This window comes from Sinocyclocheilus rhinocerous, unplaced genomic scaffold (assembly GCF_001515625.1).
Source record: "Sinocyclocheilus rhinocerous isolate Xijiao unplaced genomic scaffold, SAMN03320098_v1.1 scaffold829, whole genome shotgun sequence".
Lineage (NCBI taxonomy): Eukaryota > Metazoa > Chordata > Actinopteri > Cypriniformes > Cyprinidae > Sinocyclocheilus > Sinocyclocheilus rhinocerous.
Window position 1 is genome coordinate 911,416 of NW_015635681.1, and position 22,729 is coordinate 934,144.

General features: G+C 37.4%; 1 protein-coding gene across 1 annotated transcript in view; it reads left to right on the forward strand.

Annotated features, from left to right (window-relative positions):
* The window catches only part of sgcz (sarcoglycan zeta), a gene marked incomplete at its 3' end in the record, with an annotated part of 91,873 nt that extends 69,580 nt beyond the window's left edge, over positions 1-22,293 (forward strand). Inside the window, exons 5-6 of the mRNA XM_016561866.1 lie at positions 378-450; positions 22,170-22,293. Coding sequence (XP_016417352.1) covers positions 378-450; positions 22,170-22,293 — 197 coding nt within the window. The remainder of the gene's footprint in view (positions 1-377; positions 451-22,169) is intronic.
* Between the last annotated feature and the right edge of the window lie 436 nt (positions 22,294-22,729).

Consider the following 22,729-nt stretch of genomic DNA (forward strand, 5'->3'; position numbering starts at 1 on the left):
AATTTGATAATAGATAATCACATTATTATAATTTAATTTATAGATCAAATGTAAGAATTTGAAATGAAAGCATTAATGAGATTAGTGGGAAAATGCCCTCTATAAAAAAATGCCCTTGGATAAAAAATAAAAAAAACACACAGATTTATATGTCACAGCTGATAGAAAACTGATGAGAATATTGCTTCAGAATAAATATTATTTGCAAAAAAACAAAACAAAACACACACACACACACACACACACACACACACACACAGTTATATATATATACAAGCTCGATACCATAGAGCCCCCCCCACATAACAAATCCCAATTTAACCCCTGAATTTAACTATATAACATGTCACTCTCTGGTTTTCTCTTTTTCTCTCTAGGCAACGAGGGAGTTGTGTTTAGTCATTCGGTGGAAACACCACACGTTCGAGCTGAACCATTCCAAGACCTGAAGTAAGACATGCTTTCCTTATGTATCACATTATCATTCAATGTGTGATTCGCACTAAGGGTCAGATTTACTAAACAGAGGAAATTAGCGTGAGAGCTCAATTCCAAAACAACGCCGATGGGCGTGGACATTTCTGCGGGTGAATTACTGACAACGCGCAAATTAAAGAACACAGACGCAACATCTCATTTACATATCAACCAACGCAATATAGCAAGCACACTACAAATTAGCGTAGTCGCAAATAAGCAGAGCCAATGCTCATCAGGAGCAGGTGATCTACTTACGACACAGGCGCAAAATAGTTTAAGACATGCTTTTTTTGAGCATTAAATAATGACGCAAATACCAATAATTTGCCGAGTGCAAACATTTGTAAATTGTTGAGTGATTCATTTTAATACTCTCCTTAGATAAATTTTGCGTCTGAAAAGGAAACTTCAGGCACAAAAATAACTGTCTACGCCTTTTCAGCGCTAATTCTTCACTGCATGTCTTTAGTAAATCTTGACAGTACTATTTTAACGCGAAAAGACTAGTAATTCTAGCCCTAAGAACCATAGAGGGGGAAAAGAGCTAGAACATGAGAAAAAGAATGGGACGAGACACAGAAGGATTAGAGGAAAGTCGTAAAACATTAACTTAATAAATGTCTACTTCTTAATTGTCCATAGAAGCTTTATATCCTCAATATTCAGTGACAAACTGTCCAATTCGCACTCTGTTATGAGAAAGGGGACATGACCTCTCTGACACGCCCAATCCATCACCGGTGGATCAGCCAATCAGATTGATCTAATCTCTTCTGTTTGCTTTAGTCGATATCTGATTGGATGTCCAATAGGTCACTAACACATTGCGATGCTTCTCACTCCCCCAATCGCCGACATTATCACTACAGGAAATGATGTAGTGCCATGATGGATGGAGTCACTTTAAGTGCAAGTAGGCAGGTTACTGAGGGGAACCGAGAGCTTTTACCGCCCAGTTTGGTTTGATGGAGCACTGCTGGGTGCTTTCCAATCACTTATGAACTCGCTTAATGCAAATGCACCAGGATCAAATCTACTTTCATCATTAGAAAAATTGGGGAAATGATTGGGTTAAAGGAGTGATAGTGACATCTTATACTACACGTTCAGCTTTCAATGGGAGTGTTGACCCTTTTTAGTTCCATTTCTTATCTTAATGGCAAACATTATCAGGATTTGAACCATTAAGAGGTCAAGGTTTGGCTAGTTAGCATTGTCCACTTAGCCCCTACTGGTCGATGCTGAAACTACACTATTTATGGGTAACTTTTTTCCATTTATAGCCATTCAAAAGCAGCAGTAAAGTTTCTGCAGATGTTATTAAGCACTCATAGTCAGGTCAGCAGTGGTACTGCAGAGGTCTGCCAGTGATTGTTTGATCACAATGTATATATACGTGTATATTTGACTTTATCTAAAGCTAAGAAGCTGTTTCATTCGTCCACCCACATACAGAACTGTGCGAAAGTCTGAAGCACATTACATACTTCTCAAAAACATTTGTTTTTAGATGTTTTTTTATAACGTTTGCTTTAGTGTGACAGTAGAAACAATTATTTCTAGATCAGTATTTACACATACTTGGAATATACAGTACTGTCAAAAGATTTAGACACTTGTTAAAGTAAGGATGCTTTCATATATATATATATATATATATATATATATAACAGTTTGGTAAGTTTGGAACAAGCAATTATATAAAACAGAAATCTTGAGTGTGTCTTTGCTGAATAAAAGCATTAATTCCCAAAGTCTTACCAAATGGTAGTATATCAAAGATATAAAAATACTGTGCTTTGTTTCTCTGTTAACTGAGGGTCCTTGGCCTCTATTAGCCTCATTTAAACAAACAATACTTCAAAATATTACCAATAAATCCACATATTCGCTCTCTCAGTTCTGTTATAAAGATAAAGAGCATTGCTGTAATTTCATCCCAGTCTGCAGTCTTTTTCACAGTAGAGAGCAGACGTTTTGATTGTGAAGTAATGCCATGGTGAAAATCTGCAGATAATCGCACACTCATCACAACTCTTTCATTTTCTCATCTCTTTCCTTCTCTCTCACTATGAACTTCTGGTTGTTGTCTTCAGACGTAATCTAGCATTCTCGACCGACCTGCGTCCATTAACATTCCTTCAACATTTTGTGGGGATTAATGGCTTATTACACGCTTTACATGTTTCACTTCGCTTTCGACCTCATTAATTTGTAAATCAGAAGCAGGAAACATATAAATCAAGTTCACTTTCTCCTAATTATTGTTTTATCGAAGTGTGCTCATTATCGCTGAGTTTAACTGTCAATTGAAATGAGCCTACATAATGAGTTATGAGCCAGCTTTATGTCGTCCTTGGGGTATGAAACTTTTGTAAACGAATGTTTGTCCAGTTTCTCTCTCCCTCTTCTCTAGCTCACCTTCTATCCTCTCTCTGTTCCTCTTAGAGTTCAGAATTACGCAGTTAAAGTAAATGGAACATGTAATTACTTAATAGAGTCTATTAAAGGCTAATGTCTTATAATATGGTCTCACCAAGAGTTCAATTGCATCCTGTTGATATACTTTCTCACAGGTTCCTCAGCAAGAGTTGAACAGACCACCTTCAAAGTAACACTTGAGAGTGGAGACTTTTGATAAGCTAATATTTTTTTTTAAGCCCAAGCTTTTGTGTGTGTGTGAGTGTGTTAAAAATGCATTTGTCACATGTCAGGGCTGTACGTTAACTTTTTTTTCACATAGCACTGGTGATATTGCCACAGTGATACTCTCAGGGGCCAGGCTCTAAGTGCACACCCAAAGGTCGGCAGAACTGATATTCCTGTGGAAGAGCTTGACACCAGTGAACCAACATGGAGGGAAGTCCAAGATATTGTACAGAAAGCCAGATCAACATCTGCCCCAGGACCAAGTGGTACACCTTATAAAGTATATAAGAGATGCCCGATGCTACTCCGCAGGCTATGGAAACTGTTGCGGAGAGTTTGGACAAAAGGCATTATCCCATTGTCCTGTAAAAGAGCAGAGGGCTGTTTCGTACCAAACGAAAAAGACTCCTCTGAGATTAGTCAGTTCCGAACTATATCTCTCCTGAGCATCGAAGGCAAGATCTTCTTCTCTGTTCTGGCCAAAAGGATGACTACCTATATGGTTAAGAACAAGTATGTTGATACATCAATCCAGAAAGGTACATCCCAGGCATCTCTGGGTGTTTAGAACACACCAGCTGATCCGGGAGGCCAAGGAGAGCAAAGACAATCTAACAGTTGTATGGCTTGACTTGGCCAACGCTTATGGATCAATCCCCCACAATCTCATCAAAGCAGCCATGGAGCACTACCATATCCCCCTCCACATCAGGGGAATGATCACCAGCTACTTTGGAGGGTTCAAGTTACAGTTTAAGACCGCCTATTTTATAACTCAGTGGCAAGACCTGGAAAAGGGAATTGTAACCGGTTGTACTATCTCCCCCATCTTGTTTATCATGGGAATGAATCTGCTCATAACAGCGGCAGGGAAGGAATCTAGGGGGCCGATAATGGAGTCCGGCATCCGCCAGCCTCCAGTAAGAGGCTTTATGGACGACCTATCCCATGTATGGATCCTGAAGGCACTTGACGATGTGGCGACATGGGCGAGAATGCAGTTCAAGCCAAGGAAGTCAAGAAGCATGGTGATCAGAAATGGGAAAGTAACCAGCAAGTTCCAACTCCAACTTCAGGGGAAGATTATACCTTCAATTGAGGAAAACCCAATAAAATGCTTAGGTAAGTGGTACGAAGCCTCTCTCACTGACATAAGCAACGTATACAGGCAGATGAATGGTTGAGAAAGATAGAGTGATCAGGCTTACCAGGAAAGTTCAAGGCCTGGCCGTTTCAGCATGGTCTGCTACCAAGACTCATGGGCTACTGACAATTTATGAAGTGCCTATGACATCTGTGGAAGGAGTCGAGAGGCGAGTGAATAAACACCTCCGCAGGTGGCTCGGAATCCCACCAAGCTTCACGTCAGTAGGGCTATACATTAGGTCTGGACAGTTACAGCTACCCCTTTCGTCAGTGGTCGAAGAGTTTAAGGTGGCAAAGTGCAGGGCTGTGATGATGTACAGAGACTCCAGCGATGAAAAGGTCAGAGATGCAGGCATCACCACAAGATCAGGACGCAAGTGGGCAGCTGACACATCAGTGGCGCAAGCTGAGAGCATGCTGAAGAAATTAATGCAGAACAACAGAATCTCATCTGCTTCCTCTTGATCCCAGTGGATGAACTGTGTGAAATACAGTTTTCCTCAAGCGTTCTGCATCAGACTCATGAGAAACTCTACCTCACTGATCTGCTCAGAGGTTTTAAGGTAAGGTCATAAGACTACATGGTGAATAATAAATCATAGCAGAAACTTATTAACTAATTTCAGTAGATTTCCAGTAATCTCCATCATGTATCTTTTAATAACAGAATATGTATTAAATGGGTCATATGATGTTCATAAAAATAACATTATTTGGTGTATTTGGTGTAATGCAATGCGTTTACGTGGTTTAAGGTTCAAAAAACAAATTTTTTTCCACATACTGTACATTATTGTTGCTCCTCTATGCCCCGCCTTTCTGAATTTGTTTCTCTGTTTCTGCTGGGATTGGCATCCCGTGGTAACTAGGATTTACACAAGCTTCAGTCTGGATCCAGAACACCTGAGAAGAGATGATGGCAACCCTGAAACAACATACAGAACTACCACATTTTGCTATAAGTTTGATTGCATCATATAATAATTGCTGTTAATAGTGTTCATCGTCTGTTTGATTACGTCTTTAATTGATTTTTCCGTACATTTCTGCCATATGTACATTAACTGACAGTCACCACTGATAAGCTACTACTAAATATTGTAGAAGGGCAATCTAACAGTTGTATGGCTTGACTTGGACAACGCTTATGGATCAATCCCCCACGACCTCATCAAAGCAGTCATGGAACACTACCATATCCCCCTCCACATCAGGGGAATGATCGCCAGCTACTTTGGAGGGTTCAAGTTACGGTTTAAGACCGTCCATTTTACAACTCAGTGGCAAGACCTGGAAAAGGGAATTGTAACCGGTTGTACTATCTCCCCCATCTTGTTTATCATGGGAATGAATCTGCTCATAACAGTGGCAGGGAAGGAATCTAGGGGACCGATAATGGAGTCCGGCATCCGCCAGCCTCCAATAAGAGGCTTTATAGATGACCTAACCATTACAACTCCATCCCATGTACAAGCAAGGTGGATCCTGAAGGCACTTGACGATGTGGCGACATGGGCAAGAATGAAGTTCAAGCCAAGGAAGTCAAGAAGCATGGTGATCAGAAATGGGAAAGTAACCAGCAAGTTCCAACTCCAACTTCAGGGGGAGATTATACCTTCAATTGAGGAAAACCCAAAAAATGCTTAGGGAAGTGGTACGAAGCCTCTCTCAATGACATAAGCAACGTATCCAGGACAGAGAAGCAGGCAGATGAATGGTTGAGAAAGCTAGAGGGATCAGGCTTACCAGGAAAGTTCAAGGCCTGGCTGTTTCAGCATGGTCTGCTACCAAGACTTATGACAATTTATGAAGTGCCTATGACATCTGTGGAAGGAGTCGAGAGGCGAGTGAATAAACACCTCCACAGGTGGCTCGGAATCCCACCAAGCTTCACGTCAGTAGGGCTATACATTAGGTCTGGACAGTTACAGCTACCCCTTTCGTCAGTGGTCGAAGAGTTTAAGGTGGCAAAGTGCAGGGCTGTGATGATGTACAGAGACTCCAGCGATGAAAAGGTCAGAGATGCAGGCATCACCACAAGATCAGGATGCAAGTGGGCAGCTGACACATCAGTGGCGCAAGCTGAGAGCATGCTGAAGTTGAAGGACATCATCGGGAACCCATGCATGGGGAGACAAGGACTCGGGACCAACCACTTCCAACAATGGGGGAAAGCAGACCCAAGGCAGAGGAGAGATATGATCCAAGCCGAGGTCCGACTCCTGGAGGAAGAAAGGCAAAGGTCGAAGGCTGTGGAACTTGGATCACAAGGAGCCTGGACTAAGTGGGACCTGCCAAAGAGGAAAATCACGTGGCCTGAACTTTGGAGACTAGAGCCCTTTCGCATCTCTTTCCTGCTCTGATCAGTGTACAACACTCTTCCAACACCAACAAACCTGCACAGGTGGGGAATGAGGGAGGACTCACTGTGCAGTTTATTTGGAGGGACAGTCACATTGGCGCACATACTGGCGGGGCGCAAGACTGCACTTAGCCAGGGGAGATATAGATGGCGCCACGACAAGGTCCTCTGTACACTGGCCGATATCTTGAAGCAGGAGAGACGGAAAAAGCGCCAGACCCATGTCAGACCAGTCTCATGTATCCAGTTCATCAGGGAGGGGTAGAAGCCACAGCCATATCACCCTGCAGCCCAAGACTGGTTGCCCACTGAAGCTAAGCAGGGTTGAGCCTGGTCAGTACCTGGATGAGAGACCTCCTGGGAAAACTAGGTTGCTGTTGGAAGAGGTGTTAGTGAGGCCAGCAGGGGGTGCTCACCCTGTGGTCTGCGTGGGTCCTAACGCCCCAGTATAGTGACGGGGACACTATAAAAAAAAAAAAAAAAGCACTGTCTTTTGGATGAGACGTTAATCCGAGGTCCTGACTCTATATGCAAATTTTGCAATCAGTACCATGGTATAACAGTACATTTTAGCAAGGGAATACATAAATACGAAGCATGTTTCTGAGTACAGCATGTAAAATGTTGTATGCTGCAACTAAAACATGAACATTTTCAGGCTCATAACTATATATTTCTGCATTATATTTATTTGCTATGTACACATTAACATCAGTCCGAAAAATAAAATGCACATATGGATGGGTGTTTGTATGACAACAGAGGGAGAGAAACTAATATGATTATCCGCACAACAGCACCACCTGCAGATCGAATCCCATAATTTGTCAACAGTAAAAGAATAGGAATACAGGATATGGGTGCCTGCAATATTAGATGGTAGACTTCCAATAATATTATCATTATTAGTGGTAATTGCTATGACAAGGATCTACTAGTACTATTATTCACATTAGGGATCTGAAGATACTCAATTACATTTAAAGTTTGGTCATAAATGATACATGAATGATACCTCAGATATTGCTGCTTATTAAGGAGAGTTGTGCTTTTAACATAGGTGATCAGACTCATGTTTCTTGCCTGACAGATGAAAACCATAAAAAAAATAAAAAAATCCATACACAAGCACTGACTCACAAGGACTGACCTGAGCCAACCCTTGTGAAAAGAAGTGCATTTAATATACTTTTTTTTTTTTTAAAGAGTAGGCAACTTATTACATAAGTAGTGTACTTAGAAAGAAAATTCTATATAAGTGCAAACTGAATGCAATATTTTTGGACACATAATTGCAATTTAATTGCAATTGACTGAAAATCATAGTTTCAATTTATATTAAATGCAATTAGCTGAACATTATGCTTCTTTAAAGCACAACAGAAGATTATCATCACGATGATTTGATATTTACTTAAAATGTACTTTTTATTTGACATTATTACAAAGTGGACTTTTTGTGTGTTAGAAATATAAATAAGTGCGTTAGAAATATAGACATGAAAGTGTACTCTCTTTAAGTACACTTAAGTTGGCTTTTATTGCATTAATATAATTTGCAAATACAGTTTTTATAATATACTTTTGACATTTGAAGTACATTACAAGTGTGCATTCAAAACAATTTCATTCAATACAGCACACTTCATTTTCACAAGAGAAGTGATCACAATATACTGAATTCAGGGTGACTTTAGACTTAGGGAAGTAGCCACCCAACAACTATCCAAAACACCCTAGCAACCATATAGCAATGCCCTAGCAACCACTAAGAACACCCTAGCAACTACATAGGAACATACTAAAACCATTTAGAATTTATTGGCAAAATTGGTTACTTGATTCTAAATTGTATGTCTCATCCAATAACTCAGGCTGTAATGGATTTAAGCTGCTCGACTGCACTAATCATAAATACTAAAACAAGGCACGAGAAAGTAAGAGAGATTCTTTGAATTATTTGGATATAGGCAAAGCACTGTTTAATCTCAGCAGCTGTTTAAAACAAAACACTTTTGTATCAATATGATTTTCATTAATTGTAAAGCTTTGATCATCTTAAATGGTTGGTTTGATAAATTGTGACTGAAATTTGAATTGTTTTATGCCCACAAAAAGCAGAAAGAAATGCAGCTCTCATGTTGAATATGCCATGCAAACTACAACTTGAAATGTCTAAACATGACTTAATTTGTAGACAGTTAATTATGTTTTGCCCAATCTCTTCTAGTAATAGAAAATATATATTTATTGTTCAAGAGTGTTTAAATAGTTTAATAAGAGACAATATAACTTTGATTCAATTCAGATTAATTCTGAAGCTCCAGCTTTGTTTAATCACCTACTTCATTTTAGAAAGTGATTAAACAACTGAAACCCTCTGGTTGGGTGTTTGCACATGAGCTCAGTTTCATTAAACTGACAGCTTAATGCTCTGAATTTAAACATGTTTATTCAGTCTTTGCCTGTATATGCACACAATTATTTTTGAACCAATCACCTGAGCCAAAATTTAATGACAGTGATGATTGGCTGATGACTCCAAACCATAATAATATGTCTATACATTTAATGAACCATAACATCAAAGGCAGCACACACTTTTAAGAGCCCTCAAATAAAATGTATTAAATAAATAAATAAGTAAGTAAATACATAAGTAAATACAAATACAAGAAAGAAAGAAAGAAAAATAACTATCATTGGCAAAATATCTGTATATAAGATCAGACAAAAATTTTGGGGAAAAAATTTATTTGAAAGTTCTTTGAAAGATTAAAAACCTTGGATCTGATATTCAAAAAGACTGCGTGGAGATGGCTGTATGCCAAAACTTTAAAAAGAAAATGCTGCAGAAGAATACTGAACAGGGTCAGACACATAGTCATCTCAGAATGCCAAACTTGCCTTCCTAGAATCAAATGATTCAGTGCAGAAGGTGGAGGAAATCAATATCTTTTTTTGAAAAGCCACAACAAATTGACATTGCATGCGCACACACAAACGGTCTTTCAATCAGTGAGGCCCAATTCTCTCAGGTCACATTCATCTGCGCATGTAATTTCAACCTATTCATTGAGTTATTGGATTTGTCACATTCACAGTACAAATGAGATCAATGCAGTTCCTCACTTCCTTTAACGCACCCTTGAGTCGAGGATCACAATCTGATCTCCTGTTGCCATAGAAATTCAAAGAAGTCAGCGTGAGGCTTCATTGTTACAGAAATGTGTCAGTGCAGTAAACATGGTCAGACATTCAGAATAAAGTCTGGTCCATATTGCAGTTTATTCTGGCAGAGAACCACCCACTTAGACAAGAAGAGATTGCGTGACCGGCATTTTAATTGCTCAGTACATAAGCAGAATATACAGGTGTGCTCAAGATCTTTACATAAGTATCTCTCAAGTAATTGAAATAAGGCTGAAATAAAAAATGTTAGAGGAAAAGTGTAAAAAATTTTGAATGCTGACTTGGAAACAACAGTATTCGAAATAAATGCTTTAAAGGTGAAGTACTAACATTCTAAAACTGAAATAAAAATAAAGCTAAATAATATTTACATTTCTTAAGATAATTATTTACAAAACAATATAACTAATAAATGATTAATAAATTATAGATTAATTATAACTCCGCCTTTGGGGGGGTTTACCCCATGCCGGTTCTAAGCCCGGATAAAGGAGGAGGGTTGGGCGTGGGGCCAGCGACCCCACCCCGTAAAAACCTCTGTTGCTACAGAAACGACAAGAAGTGATCTCTTTTGTGCTTTTGATGGCGGAGATGACTGCCGACCATGGATGATGGTGTTGGAACAAAGTCATTCGAAGGTCCTACCCCTGATGCACGGCAAGTTCCTCAATGCCAAATCATCATTTCGATTCGCTACCTGGAATGTCCGGACATTATACCAAACCGGCAAATTGGTGCAACTCCTGGGAGAATTTGATCGCTGTCATCTTGACATCCTTGGCATTGGTGAGGCCCGTTGGACGGTGAGTGGGAAGTTGATAAGTGATGATAAGACCTTCATATACTCCGACCACGACCACCACTTGATTGGCTCTATGACTCTCTCTCCTCTCCACCTGTAGCTGGTGTGTGGTGAGCGCACTGGCACCGCTGTCCTGTGGCTGCCGTCGCATCATCCAAGTGGATGCTGCACACTGGTGGTGGTTGAGGAGAGACCCCCCACATGATTGTAAAGCGCTTTGGGTGTACAACAATACACAATAAAGCGCTATATAAATGCATCATTCATTCATTCATTCATTCCTCCAAGAAGACCAAGAAGAGCCTCCTGCAGGCAGCACAATCATGGGAGATGAGGGTGGACCTGGGTAGGAAACTACAATTTCCCCAGGTCGTCCAGACATCCCTGAGGCCTGATGTGGTCATATGGTCTGAGGAGGTGAAGAGGATTATCCTGATTGAACTAACGGTACCGTGGGAAGACGGTTGTGAAGAGGCCTCGGAGAGGAAGGCTACCAAGTACCAGGACCTAGTCCAACAATGCAGGGACAAAGGGTGGCAGACTTGGCTATTTCCAGTTGAGGTTGGCTGCAGGGGATTCCCGGCGCAGTCGGTGTGGAAGATGTTAACAGCCCTGGGAATAGCAGGAAGGGATAGGAAGATAGCTGCTCGCAGGTTGGGGAGGCAGCGGAAAGGGCCTCTTGTTGGCTCTGGAGTAAGCGGGAGGAGTTGAGCTGGAAGCCAGGAGGAGATGGGCAGTGACTGGCCATCACTGCCGACCCGCCAACTGGAGGACGTTGTGGTTTAGGCTCGAAACGTCCGATGAAAAGTTGGACACCACCTGACGACATCTTCCCCTGGCGGAAAGCTACAGTCACAAGACAGTGACTGATGGTGTAAGCATACATATGTATCTAATAGCATGCAGTGAGCCCCCTCACACACACTCAGGATTTTAGAAACTCAGTGGGAGCACACTGAGCTCAAGGGAGGCAAAAAAGTTGTAGGTACAAACCAATAAACATTCATGAACAATCACCATTTTGCCCCCAGGCGGTGCACTTTACCTGTGGTTGGTCTAGGGGATTGATTGATTGATTGATTGATTGACTGATTGATTTTAAGTGGCTTTAGATAAAATGCTATTCAGTTAAATGGCAAAGTAATGAAATGTAACTTAGTGTTGAAGCAAATGTTAAAGAATGCAGAAAGTCCTTTTCAATTATTTATAAACGCTCTTAAGTGATTTGCTGCTAATAACAAATTATACCTGATCCATGCTACTTTGAGTGAAATGTCTGGTTAAGTAGTTCTAATTATTAGGATAAAATATTTATGTGTTACTAGAGCTTAATGCATTTTTTAGCCATGATAATTTATCCAGGAATTTGTCATTTCTTTCTTTAATGGGGTAGATCACCCCAAAATCAGTTTCTCACCTTCATGTTGTTCCAAAGCTGCATGCATTTCTTTCTTCTGCAGAACACAAAATAATATATTTATAAGAATGTTACTAATAAAACAATTTGGCCATTTTTCAAAATATATTTTATCCTTTTAAAGGACTTTAAAGGACTAATTAATTATGCTAATTTTGCTGATTTGTTACACAGAAAGAATGCACTTGTCAACACTTGTAAAATGTCTCTCTTTCTACAAATGTATTTCCTATATGTGGTTAGATTACACTAATAATGCACATGATTGTTGTGTTAAAGTAAGAGGTTACTGAATATCTTAACAATGCTGAAGCAACTTTCAGGACTCATTCCAGGGTGTTTATTTTTTCCCTTGTGATGCACTCTTGATGCACATAATATTTAGATTATTTATCATTACTATTTTATTATTTATTGTTTGGAAAAGAATGGCTTTAACATTTTCATAATACTTTCTTCAGTTTTTAGTACATTTTGGAGTGATATGAGGGTGGGAATATTATGACAGAATTTTAGATTTAATGCAATTAAAGATGTTACTAACCAGATTTTAAAAGAGAATGTGTGAATTTTGACACTTTTTTCCTACAATATTTGTGCAAATTATTTATCAACTTTTTTTTAGAGGTTTTTGGGAAGAATTATTTAAAGGAATTGCTCACATGGAATGACTCAAGGGAAAGTAAATGGCAGAATTTTCAAGTTAACTTTTCCTTTAATTAAATCTGTGTGCTGCTGTGGTGTGCTGCTGTTTGAATAATGCAACCTAATATAACATTTAATATTTACAGTAACCACTAGAATAAGTAAATCACAATTAGTGTTGGCCTGTTTTATATTGACACATAGTTTGTAGATAATAGAGTAGCATCCAAATCACTGAGACAAAGCAACAGTGTTAAAATGTCTCAACATTGTTGGAACGCTATTCCAATCAGCTGCTACTAGCTTTCCATCTTTCATTCTTCTTGGCACATTTCTGGTAATTTGCCTTCATTTGTTTAGTTCGGTGCTTCCCTCTCAGCGCTCAGGTTTGAACTTGCCTCGGGCTCTCATTAATTAAACAGCAAATCTCCGATAAAGAAACATTACCACCATGTGAGACAGCTTGGATGGCCTCCATTTTCTCCTCTCATACTCTCCACTTCCCCACAGCCCTCTCTTTCCAGACCTTTGTGTAGTCACTGCCAGCTCAGTTGGTGTTGATGAAGGGCACGGACCAAGTTTAAGTAGACTGTAATAGCCTTGCTGTTGTTTTCTACCTCCCTTGCCCAACAGTAGGGTTTGGTCGTGCTACTAATAGCCTAGCGAAGGGTGGGTAGGGTGAGAGTGCAACAGAGTCTTGCAAATAGCGATCAGTTAACTCTGCCAGCTAATGCAGGGTATAATACGATGAGAATTGATCCAGCTGCCCTAGAGCTGATGAGAGAGTTTGGGAGTTTCGGTCAGAGTCCACACTCATCTAAAGCCACAGCGTACACCTCAGAAAGAAACTCTCTGTTGATTTATTTTCCCCCTCAATTTCACTAATATGTTTTTTTTTTTCACAGAAATCCTTGTTTGTTTGGTCTATACAGTGCTAAATTATTCAGACAAATTATACTTAAAAAAATAAATAAATACTCAATAAAAATGGACATTTGCAATAATGACTATAGTCGTCAAATTATTATTATTATTATTATTATTATTATTATTATTATTATTATTATTTATTTATTTATTTTTATTCATTTATTTATTTATTTGCTAGTCTCTCCTAAAACAGAGTGTGACTTCAGCAAAAATAACATCTCAAAGCAGGAAGGAGTCTTTTTTCAGCATTTTTTTTTCTTAAGAAAAAAACTTGTTTTTTGGATTGAAGCTTCTGTCTGAAAGATTTTAACAAGCAAACACACAGCATCTTTGTTTGAAAGAAAAGCGTTGTGTCATGACTGCACAACCGCCAGTCGTTTGGATCAATACTGGTGGGCTGCAGCTGAGAATCACATTGTGAGGGCAGCACATCAAACGTCTCCAGACCTTTTGTTTTGCTGTAATTATTCCATCCAGTGAAGCATCTTTATTTGACTGTGAGCAAACATTATACAACTTAGAGCAGCTAGAATATTTACTTAGTTTCTGATTCATTGTTGTATGGGCAAATATACCACATATAACACTGTAATGAGGGGAATAAAGGGCAGAATCTGAACTACAATTATGGATACTGACCCAAGTAAAAAAAAAAAATAATAATAATGTATTTATTTTTTTATAATTTAATCCATCACTTACAATTAATCCATCCAGTGTGTTTATTATTAAAAATGAATGACGAAATGCAGGATCATACCAAAAGATTAGAATTTGTTTTAATTAATTTAATCTATCTAGTAAGTTTCTTATTATGAAAGCCATGATTTTGCCATTTGCCACATGAACACTGTAATCAGTGAAATAAAGAGCAGAGAATGAACTGAAATTATTGATTTTGACCGTTACAAAGTAAATTAATTAATTAATTAATTAAAAATAAATAATATTTATTTTATTTTATTTATTATTTTTTATCTCTGTTTTTGTACCAATTAATCGATCTAGTAAGTTTACAGTTATTAAATGCGTGAAAAAATGCAGGATCATGCCCATAGATTAGCATTTTTACTAGGCTTTTTAAAACCTATTTAGTACAATTTAACCTATCCAGTAAATATGTTTCTTATTACAAAAGTCATGCTTTTGCCATTTGCCACATGAACACTGTAATCAGTGGAAGGAGCAGATAATGAACTCAATTTTTTTAATTTTTCCAAGTTACAAACAAACAAGCAAACTAACAATAAATATTTTATTTTATTGTATGTATGTATGTATGTATGTATGTATGTATGTATGTATGTATGTATTTATTTATTTATTTATTTATTTATTTATTTATTTATTTATTTATTTATTTATTTATTTTATTTTATTTTATTTTATTTTATTTTTTATTTTACAGACTACTGTTTTTGTACCATGTAACCTGTAAATATTTATAATTACCAAAGCCATACAGGATCATGCAAGATCATGCCAGTAGATTAGCACTAGCAAAACATACTGAGGTTTAATTCGCCATCCTTTTCCAGTAAAGCCACCACTTACTGTGGTTAACATCTGCTGACTAACTCTTGTTTTCAAAGACATAAACTCGGTTCCTATGTGGTATCTCACTCTCTGCTGTGCACACAGGCAGCCTTCAAAGGCAACATCCTGACCAAAAAGAAACCCTCAATGAGATGATATGATTTGATATGCTCTTCATGGGCAGGAATTCACACAGGCAGAACACTAGTAGCACTCTGGCTGTGAAACACACGGTACATACTGTAATTAACACACACAATCGATTCCAATAGTCATGCTGCTGAGCAAATGACTCAATACAAATAAATGCATGACACACAAATATCAGATGAAATAAAATGGCCACATTTTTAATTAGATGATTATTTTCTATCAATATTTTGACACTAAATAAAATATAGCTTTATTTAAAACAGTAATTTCCATTTTTCTCGGAGCTTACCACAGTGCATTCTGGGATTGCCTTATCAGCAACAAATACATGCTATGGTGCATTTACTGCCTACTGTTTGGAGCAGCCTTTCCATTGGAAAGGCGCCAGTGATGCCTAAAATGTTGCCTAGGGAGATTAGTCTCTCAGTTGGAGTGTTTAGAGACAAATTACATTTACAGCTTTTGATTAGAGTGGTAGGGAAATGAGTAAAGGTCAAGATTTTAATCCCTACAGAGAGTAATATGTCTCCACTAACATCTGCTACTTAGTCTGCTAACTAGTATCCCTATTAACCTTAGAGACCCAGTGTAGCATAATTGCATTTGTATAATGTATTTTGACACTATTTGCCACATGAAAAACAGTGTAACTTGTGGAATAAGGGGCAGAGCCTAAACTGCAATTATGGATATTAACTCAAGTTACAAACTAAAAAAAAAATATATTTTATTTTATTTTATTTTGTTTTGTCAAGATTCCAATCCGTGCTACTCAGTCTGCTCCTTCTTAACCACAGAGACCTGTCGTAGCAGAATTGCAGCATTTATATAAAGCAATTTAATAATGTTTATTATTTTTCAGTATATGCATTGTGGGAAATTCCCTGTACATTACCTGATATTTTAAACATTTAAAGCATAAATTTGAGACCATTTAGAAAAACTGTATCTTTTAAGTGGTGAAATTTTGCAACCCTAAATGCCCAGCATTGCAGTTTTTTGCCTAAATGAAACAGATTTTAAATAATTGCGAAAATTACTATATAATCTATCATGTATATCAATACTTGGATCGCTGAGGGTTAAAGAAGCACCCATCCAGCCTGTGAATTACACCAGCTCCAGTGAAAGCTGAACTGATCTGCAGGACTAAAAGATAAGCTGTTTTGCAAACTGTGTGGCTGAATACAGTTGTGTGAGGCTTAATCCAGATGAGACAGCCGGCACTTTTCCTCTCCAGAACATAATTATGGATGGAGAGAGAATGAAAGAGCGAGGGAGATTGTTGAGGGGGGATTTGAAGGGGCTTTGGTGGATTTATTGCACACCTGAATCTCCACAGCCAGTCAAAATAGGCTTCGACCATTTTGGCATACTTGAGCAAATTACTTCTATGACTGTACGTCTTCTGCACCACATTTATCCTTATAAAGTAATTACACAATGGCTCTCATTCATCCAGTGAGTCTTTATTGTCTCACAATGTTTTAATGATACAAAGTGAACATTTGTTCACATAAACAATCACAGATTGATATTAGCTATTTTTTGTATCGTCTGTTTGTCGAAAGATATTTAAAGATAGTTTGTTTTATCTTTCCCCCTCACTATCAGAACTCTATTATTGTAAACCAACCGAAAAAAGAAAAAAAAAACCATTCTAAGCGTCTCAAACCAAGAGCAAGGGATTTTTTCTTTCCCCCAAATACCGTACAACTTTTTATATATTTATATATCATCCTGAAGATTGTATCTCAGCCAGCGGACCCCAGTCAGGGACATTAACCATGGATTCTTATCTCTCTCCATCTTTTCCGCTAAAGGCCACACTTAGACTCATCTTTCAAGCATCTGACAAGAATCGTCTCATACCTGGCTTTTCCAGCTCTTGAGTTCTCATTCGAGATGGCTTTTTTTTTCTTTGCTTCTCTCATAATGGTTGCGATTAAAGTTTGGGTAGAGCAAGATCGTTCTAAATCATGACAAAAGTGCAGCTGCGACCCCGAGTGACTGATTGTGCATGATCGTGCCTGGAAATTAAATTTGATTGACTTGAGAGTTGGAAGGCTTTAAGAGATACTACTGAGGTGCTTCAGTTATCATAGCACAGACTTGTATGAGTGTCAGTTGCATAGGTAATGCATGATTATACTTGAGATTCATTGTAGATGTGATCCTGGCAACACAGCCCTCTCAAATCCACATTAAATTACCTTCCACTCATACGGACATTGAGAGCATCCACCCCTCGGACTTGACCTTCAAATCCATTGATTACCTTATCACTCAGGGATTACTCTGGCATCTATAGTGATACCTCTCTGCCCATTCCTAATACTGTCAGTATGGATGAGTGAAGTAGTTTCTTTCTTTCCATAAGAGCATCAACTTAATTTTTAGATGATTTTGAACCTGAGGATGTATGTGGTTTCGGCGCCATATCGATCTGTGGTGGTGACCTTTACATTTCTTGAGTCGTTTAGTAAATTGCCCTTGTTGTCATCTGTCATTTCCACAAAAGGAAAGTCACTCAGGTACATCATATCATTGAAAGAATTCTGAGGATTCTTCAAAAAAGTAGTAGTAGTAGTAATAGTAGTATTACTATGTATTCAGTTGTTCAAAAGTGACCGTAAATACATTTGTATTGTTACAAAAGAAAGAAAAGTACCACAATTTCCACAAAACATTAAGCATCACAACTGTTTTCAACACTTATAATAAGAAGAAATGTTTCTTGAGGATCAAATCAACATATTTCTGAAACATCATGTGACAGAAGACACAAAGAAATAATAGCTGCTGAAAATTCAGCTTAGCTATCACAGGACTAAATTGCATATTTTAAAGATACTTCAAAAACTACTTCATTAGATATTTAAATAATCTAAGATTATTTTAAATGGTAAAATATTTTAAAATTGTAATAATATTTCAAATATTAGTGGTGAGCATTTAAAACATTTACAAATTTTACTGACCATCAACTTTTGAACGGTGTATGGCCAAAGTTTACACCTTGTTTATTTTATTTTAATTAATTATGTATGACTACATATTGTCACTGTCACTATTTAGTTTTTTTTTGTGTGTGTGTGTGTGTGAACATTATTGTAAGTTGCTCTCTAGCTCTCTATCTGTCTCACTCTTTTCTGCTTCAGTTTTACGCTAACGTCTTGTTTTGAAGCGGCCCTGATGTGGTGAATTCCCAGGACACATGGTTTCACTCGAATGAATGATATTCTTCGACAGGAGTGAAATGAGATACAATATCATTCCTTTTTTCCTTTAACCTCCTTCCTTGCCACAGCAGTGCTTTAGAGACCCAATGAGCCTACCTTATTCCTACTTCCCTCTCTGACCATGGCGGTCCCCCAGTTCTATCCCTATCGATTAAATTATCAGTAATGGATGCGCACGGGCATGAAATTGCTTTACGTTTTCTCACAGGGTCTTGCTGCCAGCCACAATTTCCCCAGCTACATTTCACACAGCAGACAGGGAGGCTGCCGAAAAGTCATTTTTGACCGATTCGAGGATTTGTCAGGGAATGTTGAGGACAGGAAATGGGCCATTGGGCCAAGAGCTCAGCGAGCTATAAAGGAAACCCACTCAGAGGGTCAAGAGCTCCAGTGAACTTTCTTGAAAGCCTTATTTTTGGCGCCATTATCTGCAGTGCTATGCTTCATATTTATGCACTTAAAGTTTCTGCCATGAAACGATTGTGATGATAATCGTGTTATGTAAAGCAGTGAGGTCTCTTTGCTTCACCAAAACTAACTAGAACAGCTTTTAAAACTTTCTAAATGAGTTTCTAAGAATCCCCTTGGTTTTATCCTATAACATCATGGAGCCCAGTAAGCGAGAAGCTCACAGAGAGGAACTTTAAAACTCAGGGAGGCTTGAAAATGTCAAATGCAACGCTTTTCTCATCTTTGGCTTTGGCTGATGTTCATCTATCCATGGTACAGTGTCATTCATCAATCTGAAAGGCTGCAACCAAAAGTAAATACTCAGAGAGGAACATGAAGTCAAAGGTTAGCAGTTGGTATTGAGCTGCTTAATGTCGTCATTGGTCTTATTCTCAAAAGTCAAAAGTCAGTACCCAGCTTCTGTAACCATGAGCATGTTGGAGACATAGTGATAAATGATACGACGAAGAGCACAAAACTCATGAGAGGAGAAAATCTCATTTGGTGGCTTGTTGTAGGAAGGTTTGTGAAAGTAGGAAACAATGTTTTGTTAAAAAAATCAATAAATAATAACTTTAAAAAAGCATTTTTACTTTTTAAATATTTAAGTTTTTTTATTTTAAAACGTTTTTATTTAATTTTATTTTTTATTCAATTCACTGTTTACACTATCAGAAAATTCATAAATTCATAAAGTACACAATACCCTTTCAAAAAGTACACGTTTGTACAAATTAATAATAATAATAATAATAATAATAATAATTAGGTACTAATATGTACTTATAAGTTGCAGATATGACTCTAAGGTATCACAAGAACCATTCCAGCGTAAATAAGGTACAAATATTAACTTTTTTTTTAGCTTGGTTGCTTTTGTGACAGCTTTGTAACTTATTTTTGAGAGTGTATGTGTATCATCAATGTTGTGTGTAAATGTTACTAATACTTTGGCATTTTAAGGCTTTTATCAAAGAAATGGCATCACTGATCTAGAGCTGAAATCACAAATTTTCAGGCTTTAATATGACAAACTGCAAAGACGCCTAGCATGAACTTGTAGCTATTTACACATCTTAGTCACGTCAAAAGCACATCTTAGAAATTGCCTGACATGTTGTGGCAGCCAAAGTCAGGGTATAAAAGGCAACTTTAGAGTAGCATAAGATTTTCAAATCGTAAGATTGTTATCTGATTTCAACCTCAGATGCTTCAGAACTCTACATATGTATTCATATGGCATAAATGCACAACATTTGAGTCTTGCTGCGAATGGTGTCCTATTGAGCTACAGCTTCACAATGTGAATCTAGCGGATTCATTATATATTTATCCCAGTAATATTCACTGTTGAATTCTTACACTTTTCTAGAACTCCCTTGGACTTTTAGCTTAGTAAACCTGAAAACTGCTAGTCAGAGCACCACTTCATAAATGTATTTTGAACAAAGATTAAACATTTGTGAGCAAGAAGAAGCCAAAGGAGTATAAACGTGATGTAAGTGTAAAATTTGAAACAGTCATATTTGTTTATTGCTTTTCATATGGCTGTAACAAATATCCCGACGCATACATTTGTCAGAGTGGCAGAAAAGGTCAAGATGTATGTTTGAATGGGTGAATTCGCTGGCGGAATAATGAATAAGGCAGATAAGAGACTAAAGCAGGCCTCTCTTATCTTCCATATAAAATCAAGTCCACTCTCTGCACACTTAAGATATTTTGTTTTGCTGCTAAATTGCTTTGGAGCATGCTGAAACAGAAAATCAATGGTTTGATTGAGTTTTTCGTTTCAGAAGACAGGGAATCTTACAGATAGAGCAAGACAGAACAAGGAAGGAATGAAAAGAGTAAAAAAGAGGGAACCATTAAGTCAATATATTAATTTCTGTCATGTCATTAATTATATATTGACTGCTGTTCTATGTTCAGTCAACTCACCTCGACACTGAGTGCATACAGTGTGCTTAAAGGAATACAGTATCATACAAAAGTTTGAGATCAGTATAATTTTTTTAAAAAGAAATTCATATTTTTATTCAGAAAGTATGCATTAAATTGATCAAAAGTGACAGTTTAGACATGTATAATGTTAAAGATTTCCATTTCAAATAAATTATCCTTTGAACTTTCAGTAAATCAAAGAATCCTGAAAAAGCACCATATCCACAACAATATCAAGCAGCACACATTAATCAAGTTTTAACATTAGTAATAATAATCATGTTTCCTTTAGAGGGCCAGAACAGCATATTGTTAACATAATAATGTAACCAGTAGCCAAATAGTTAGCAAATAGCAATTATTTAATTCCAACTGGCTTCAATAAATGTTGATGATGATTCTACTACGTAACACTCACTTTTCATGATTCAGTCCAGATCAATGAAATCAAGTCATGTTCTACATTTTGTCTCATTTAATATCTTGTTTTGCTTAGGAGAAACTCCACTCCAACTCCAAGTAAAATGAGTTGCACACTTGCCGTGTTTTGAAGATGGTAGATATTCAGAAGTGGACAGTTCATTCAGTTATCTCATTCCCTGACAGATCTCAGATTAATTATTTTCTTCTAACCATGCTCTCCCTCTTTACAATATGCGCATCATTTGTCTCATATAGCACTAAATAGAGCTTGAATGTGAAGCCCATAATTAGTCTGCATTGTTTGGGAAAGTGAAATGTTCCAGCTTTGCTATACTAAATATCAGCACTCTTGAAGTGCCGCTTGGTCAATCAAATTAGAGGACCTGAACTAAATGGTGTTGTTTTTTTCTGGCACAAAAACAATGGGTTTTAAATGAATGAACTGAACTGGTATGACAGCTGAAAGCATTAAACTTCAACCCAACAACTAAAAAATAATAGTAATAAAATAAAATACACCCTAATTTAGTTAACAGCGAATAGCGATGAGGAGCAGCATTTTTCTTTCAAGATGAAGACATAAAATTGCAATCAAGGACTCAAATCATTCAATCGCGTTTTGAATAGTGTGAATCATCTGAACAGTCTGACTCACTAGAATGAATCAGACATTTGCCACCTATGAGAGAGAAGACAGTTTAGCATGGTTTTTACTATTTTTTGTTTGATTGAAAGCTGTGTGTGCATTAAAAACAGTGATCTGTGGTCATTACTTCATAAAAGTCTGTCTTCTAACAGGTTAGAGTCCCCGACGAGGACACTGACACTGGAGGCTCCAAAAGGCGTTGAAGTCAATGCAGGAGTAGGGGAATTCAAAGCTTCTTGTAGGAAAGACCTCACTTTAGAGTCTTCAGAAGGAGAGGTGAGTACTGTATATGAAAATGTACTGTATATAGGGAAATCTATGTGGATGTTTAGCTAGCACATCATGGATGGACAAAAAGTTTACAATTTCCGATGAGCAAGAAACTACTGATTTACCAAGATTACAACCAATATTCCTAAACAAAAAACACAAACTGTTATACATGAAATTATATGTTTTGTCTTTACTGAACACACTTTTAAAAATGCACATGCAGGGTGGAAAATGTATGTGAACCCTTGGATTTACACTAACATTTTCTCTCTATGTCTCTTAAAGAAATTAATTAGATTATTCAGCAAGAATGAATTCAACTGATCAAGAGATACAGCAAATAAAAAAAAATTATATTGTTACAAAAATATATATTTAAACATTTTTATTAAATTAAGTAAGGAATAATTGATGACGGTCTGTTGAATTCTTAGAAAAT